This window comes from Acanthochromis polyacanthus, chromosome 23, assembly GCF_021347895.1.
Source record: "Acanthochromis polyacanthus isolate Apoly-LR-REF ecotype Palm Island chromosome 23, KAUST_Apoly_ChrSc, whole genome shotgun sequence".
In the NCBI taxonomy this organism is placed as follows: Eukaryota; Metazoa; Chordata; class Actinopteri; family Pomacentridae; genus Acanthochromis; species Acanthochromis polyacanthus.
In genome coordinates this window covers 25,890,733-25,897,045 of record NC_067135.1, presented here as the reverse complement: position 1 = coordinate 25,897,045, position 6,313 = coordinate 25,890,733, and the positions used below count along the sequence as shown (strand labels likewise).

Genomic DNA, 6,313 nt, shown 5'->3' with positions numbered 1-6,313 from the left:
CTACTCAACAATAGAGGATGACCTTCTTTGCTTGATGAAACTACTACAATCCATTTCAGGTAGAATAGCAATAATTAAAATGACAATACTTCCAAAAATAAATTACCTTTTTTCAATGATCCCAATCCATCCCACTCTCACCTGGTTTAACTCCCTACACTCAATAATCACTAAGTTCTACTGGAAAAATAAAACACCAAGGATCAAATTAACTACACTTCAAAAACCAAAATTACTGGGTGGATTAGATGCACCACATTTTTATGACTACTCTCTGGCAAACCAACTCCAGTACATTTACAAATGGACACACCCCCAATCCTTCAGAACAACTTCCTGGTTAGAAATAGAACAAACTTTCTGTAAAGACATTCGGATTTCTGATATTCCATTTATCAGTCAATCAATCAAACGCCACCCATGCTTCAAAGTATCAACAATATCTTCAGCTCTGTCAGCCTGGTGGAAATTTCACAAAAATAACAAACTCTGCTTTGTCACCATCCAATCTCACTCCCATTTGGAACAGCCCGGATTTTCTAAGCAACAAAAAAACATGCATTACTCATCTTAAGCATGATGATGAGTTTATTTTCGAGCTTTTACAAGGTAAAGTTCATACATGTTGTGAACAGTACTTTGGCAGTTTTTTGCTCTTCCAAGTATGTTTTGATACAATTTGTTCAAACCTTATAAACATGTCAATACAAAAATAAAAATAAATAAAAAACACACAAAAAAGAAAAACAAGAAAGCTCAAAAGGGAGGGGGAAGAAGTAAAACTTATTAAGCTCCCACTCCCTTTACACCAATATTTACAAGCTGCATGCAGTATGTCTTTTCTCGGATACTTCATCATTCTGTGCATTGGAATAATATAAATATACAATTATACATTTACATCTACACATATCTATTTATACAATCTTATATACTTGTCTACCTATACAAACATACACTCATAGCTCTTTTTATACACCTATTTACACACACAAATATATATATATATATATATATATATATATATACATACATACATATCTACACATACAGACAGACCCATAATATATCAAGGTATATGTGTATATTAATGATGCATATATTGTTAACAATAACACCCTAGTTCCTTTTCCCACCTTGGTCCAGGAGTTCGGCATCAGGAAGTAATCAGTTTTCTGGAATAACTGCAGCTGAAGTCATCTATTCAATCAAAAGTCAACATTGGAACCACAACTATTAATCTTGCACCTGCTGTTTCAGAAGTGATCAATATCTCCTCACCAAAACAACTCCTCTCCAAAATATATGGAATAATTACAAAATCTGACTAACCATAGATCGACCATTACAAAACTGGGAACAAGACCTTTTTATTACTCCTGCTGCCGACTTCTGGTCCCAAATCTGTAAAAACATCTTCCTCATGACAAAAATGCTAACCTACAGCTCCTACAATATAAGATACTTCACAGAACCCACTACACCACACAAAAAATGTTTAAAATGGGATTCACATCAGAAACATGCTGCATTCACTGCACACAAAACTGTCCTGACACTTATATTCACACCTTCTGGCACTGCACATCCATCAAACACTTCTGGGAAAAAGTCACTAAGTCACTGTCACACTTCTTGGACTGTTGCATCCCATTATCCCCTCATTGTGCCTCCTAGGAGATTTAACATCATCCACAGTCGATAAATCAAACCATAAAATACTTCTCACGGCCCTAACTATTGCCAAGAAAAACTATCCTCATGAACTGGAAATCCAGAAACTCCATATCTCTAGCTCATTGGAAGAACCTGCTCATTGAACATATCTCTCTGGAATTTACATCTTCTCCTCATAATAACATTGCAGATTCTCAGTCCTCTAGGTCCACCTTCATTGATCTTCTAATGTCCTAATTCCATATATCTACTCTGTTACTCATTTGGTTATGTTTGGTTTTGTCTGAGAGCCAATCAATCAATTCAATAAACAAATCGATCAGTCAATAAATCAGTTAATCAACTGATCCAATCAACCAGCTAATAAAGTGTACATAGGAGTCGCTGCATTCGCTTGTGCATACACACATACATGCACACCTACACACACGCACACACACGCGCGCACACACACACACACACACACACACACACGCACACACACACACACACACACACACACACACTCTAACACACTCACACTCACATTATATTGATTATATTAAGTAGGCGACTATATTAAATAAGTGAGGGAGAGAGAGAAGAGTAATGAGAAGGTGTGTGTGTACATGTATATTTAGATATCTAGATATATATTTTATATTATATTATTTACTTATCTCTTTTATTTTTCTGTATTTGTCGTTATTTATTTCCATGATTGAATTATTTTTTTCATTTATTTTTATGTATATATGGGTATATGTGTGTATGTGTATAAATAAAAAAAGAAAAACATCCAAAAATTAAACATGCTGAGTTACAATTACCAAAAAAAACCCAAAAAAACCTCAAAATAAAAGTGCCCCACTGATCTTAAAAAAAAAAAAAAGAAACCAACAATCAGCTCCAGCAGGAGAAACAGAGAAATGAGATCCTGCAGAATCATGTGGAACTTCTTCACGTTTCTTTTCACTCCTTAGATGGAGAAAGAACATGTTGACACCAAGAAACATCTCCAACAGGAGAAAGACGAAAAGAAGAAAGCTGAGAACGAAGTGGCAACCCTGAAGAATGAGCTGGAAAAGGTAAATCTCACCATCAACATCTTTATAAAGTAACTCAATAAAACCTCAACTTTTCCTGGGATATCAGTGAACATTCAGTAATTCTGATTTTACCTGCATAAACAGAAAAATCTCCTGCATTTAATTGGTGCTGATGTTAATTTTAAATCCTCCCTGGAAGGAGAGTTATCAATAGATGTAAAGTTTGATCTGCTGTAGATTCTAACAGTTAAAGTTTACAGCAGAAGTGAGAAAAAAACTTTGTTAAATCATTTAAATGTCAAATCATTCACAACTGAATCACTGCACAGTAACTGCATCACTTCTATGATGAACCGTCGGGTGTTTTTTGTTCTGTAAAATAAAAACTATCAGTGTCACCCCTTAAAGTCACAACATGTGTTTCTTTATCTGCAGTTAAAGAGAAATAATTCAGAAACCAACAATCAGCTCCAGCAGGAGACAAAGGAAAATGAGACCCTGAAGAAACATCTGGAAGAGGTAAAACTCACCATCATCATCTTTATAAATTAAATACCTGACATATTCACTGAACTCTGTCTCACCATCATATAATGTTGATGAAATTAATGAATTGATGTTAACGTTTAAAAGGAACAATGATTTTCTAAATATCAACATTAAATTTGAGCATAAATCAGTCAGTGAAGGTCAGTAAAAGGAAGTAAAGTTTGGAAACATTGTGGTGTCACTTCCACTGCAGAAACATCCACATCCATCATTCTGAAAGCAACAATTATCTTCCTATACCACTAAAATACATTCTCATTTTTCACACAAATCTATTTTCTCACTAGAATTCTCAGACTGTGACGTTGTAGGAAAAGTTTAGAGTTTGAAAGAGACACAAAGTTTCCTGAAGAAGACATAAAACAGAAACAGGACTTTCATCCAGGAGACCAGGATTCATGTTCCATGTGGAACCTTTATTCTGACACTTTGGTTTCACTTTCATTCACTGCTTGGTTACATTTCTGCAACCAGAACTCTGCAGTTAGAAAAACACCATGATTTGGGTTCAAATATGAACCTTTCAGAACATGTTTGAAGACTTTCCTCCATTTTCTCTGTTACCAGGTTGACAAGAAATAAAATAAAAGATGTTAATTAGAAACATATTAGTGATAATCAAACATGTAGTTTAGTTAAATATGAACATGATTGTTGAGAGACAGAGTTACCTGAATTAAAATAAGGAGATAAAGTGAATGTTCCAAGCAGCTGGTTCAGAGGAGAACTTCCTCACCATCTAAAGCTACAGAAACAGAGATTTAAGCAGAACTCAGCTATGTTACATGAACATGCTTTTAATGAGTCTCCAACCAATCAGAAGTCACACATTAATGTCATGTACAGATGTGTTCAGATTAATATATTGTTTTTTTTTTTGTCTCTCTCTTGTTTCCACCTCCAGAATGAGAAGAAGTTGATGGAGACTGAGAGTGAACTGAGGACAGAAGGCAACAAGGTTTATCTGCTGTCATCTCTTTTTTCTGTTTTTATGTGAAATTAATTTGTTGTTGGGAACAAGACAACTTAAACTATCTATAAAAAACAATTGGAATCTTGAAAAAACTGATATTCAGTCTTGTGGTTTCATTGACTCAGTGACATAAACCTGATTGTTCAGTTTAAGAAATTTTAATCAACTCTTTATTAAATGTTTCAGAGTAAAGAGACATTTATCAAAGTACATGTTGAATGAAAAGCTGAAGTCAATGCTGGTCTGTTATCACCTGAACAAATGTGTGTGTTTTGCTATTTTTAATCTCAGCTGGAGATCAGTCGAAAAAACTCAGCCAGTGGAAGATCAACAACACCACCCATAACTGTAGAAGAGGTTCATCAAAACGGCCTCTACATCCGTCTTAAGAACATTTCCACTGAGGTAATGTTGTTTACATGTAGATGAACCTTCTGAATACTGTGTAAACATGTACAATAAGTTTTATATCAATATGAAGATCAAATATATCCACAGATATTCTAAATGGTTCATTAAATAACAGCTAATGCTGTTAACATCAGAGTGTATTTTGTCTGTAGGTCAACATGTAAAGAGGTCATCATTTTATTTGTGGACACCATGTATGAAACACACACTGGAGATTATTTAGTTTTTCTACCTTTGGTGTCTAATTTTCCTCCTGCAGGAGATAAAACTGGGAGGCTGGAAGTTAGAACTACTGAAGAATGACAGAGAAACAGACACATACGCATTTAAGGAGCCATTAAAACTTCATGCTGGAGGAATTCTCTGTGTGAGTCTGAACTTTTCACTTTGTTATATTTTTTACTTTTTAAAACTTCTTTATTATTTTAATTGTGTTTGTAAATCTGTAACTTTTGAATGTACTATCTTTATAGATCTCCTCCCAACGCTATTCAAGCACACCTTATGGAGATGTTAGACTGCTGTGGTCGAAAATGATGAAATGGAGTCCTGAAGACAAACTGAAGATCAACCTCATCAGAAACAAAGAAGAGATGTTCAGACTGCTGTAATGTGAATAAACATGTGAAACATCTTTATTTTTTTTAAATTTCTGCATTATTCAAAGTGAGCCTTTGTTTTTTCTGCATATCAAATTTATATTATCTTTTTAAAAATCATTTTTGAGTTTTATTTTTCTGAAGCTTGTTTTCAAATGTCCATTTTATATTTTTATCTAATTAAACCAAGTTCAGTTCTGTGGAAAACTCATTAGGTTTGTTGTTTTATCAAAGTTGTAATGAACAGAAGATACAACAAGAAAAGACCAGAAATATGTACAACATAAAAACAATCAGAACAAAATGTTTTCTACAAGTTAAAGTCAGTTTTTAGTTTAACCTCCTTTTGCTGTTCTTCAAACTTCATGTGTCGACTGTCTTCAGGTTTTCTTCAGTAATCTTGTATTTTATTCAATAAATCTTCTTTCACTGAACAGAGTTTTTCTTTGGACTTTAAGTGTGTTTTATTTTGTGTCTCTGTCTGCTTGATCTCATAGTTTTTATAATATTCAGGTCTGGACACATTCAGGGTTTTATCAGCTGTTTTTGTCTCCAAACAGGATTTTGCTGCAATAGTTGGATCAGTTTCTAATCAAGTTTCCAGTTCAGAAGGAACAGCATCATGAAATGAAATCTGTCTGTACTTTATAGAATTCATGATTCCATCAGTTTGGAAAACATCCTGACAACACTGACAGAAACACAAACTATAAAAATGATGTTTCATTATAAAGCACAATAGTCCTTATGTACAGGATTGTGTTTTTTATGTCATTTCCAGTAATGTGCTGCAGCTAAACCATCACAGAGACATTAAAAGAACAACCTGATATTACATCTATAGATGTCATTTAAACAGATGAATTAAAAGATGTATTGTAGAAGTTAACAATGAAGTTGTCAAAGTGAGCTTCTTCTTTCTTATTCTTGTAGTACTTCATAGAATTGTATACATACAGTGCCTTGTGAAAGTATTCGGCCCCCTTGAACTTTTCAACCTTTCGCCACATTTCAGGCTTCAAACATAAAGATATAAAATTCTAATTTTTTGTCAAGAATCAACAACAAGTGGGACA

The 6,313-nt window shown here is 33.9% G+C and overlaps 1 protein-coding gene across 1 annotated transcript; it reads left to right on the top strand.

Annotated features, from left to right (window-relative positions):
• Positions 1 to 2,615: 2,615 nt before the first annotated feature.
• LOC127532338 (prelamin-A/C-like) lies at positions 2,616 to 5,675 on the top strand. The gene is made up of 6 exons (XM_051943948.1): positions 2,616 to 2,744; positions 3,141 to 3,224; positions 4,159 to 4,212; positions 4,519 to 4,632; positions 4,898 to 5,005; positions 5,112 to 5,675. The coding sequence occupies exons 1-6, from the start codon at positions 2,640 to 2,642 to the stop codon at positions 5,247 to 5,249; spliced, it is 603 nt and encodes a 200-aa protein (XP_051799908.1). The 5' UTR covers positions 2,616 to 2,639; the 3' UTR covers positions 5,250 to 5,675.
• The last annotated feature ends 638 nt before the right edge of the window (positions 5,676 to 6,313 follow it).

What these genes read in the sequence shown, in the direction of transcription:
- LOC127532338 (XM_051943948.1), top strand. Translation starts at nt 2,640, where the DNA reads ATGGAGAAAGAACATGTTGACACCAAGAAACATCTCCAACAGGAGAAA. An exon ending in TGAAGAATGAGCTGGAAAAG is followed by an intron (nt 2,745 to 3,140) that starts GTAAATCTCACC and finishes CTTTATCTGCAG; the next exon opens with TTAAAGAGAAATAATTCAGA. An exon ending in ATGCTGGAGGAATTCTCTGT is followed by an intron (nt 5,006 to 5,111) that starts GTGAGTCTGAAC and finishes CTATCTTTATAG; the next exon opens with ATCTCCTCCCAACGCTATTC.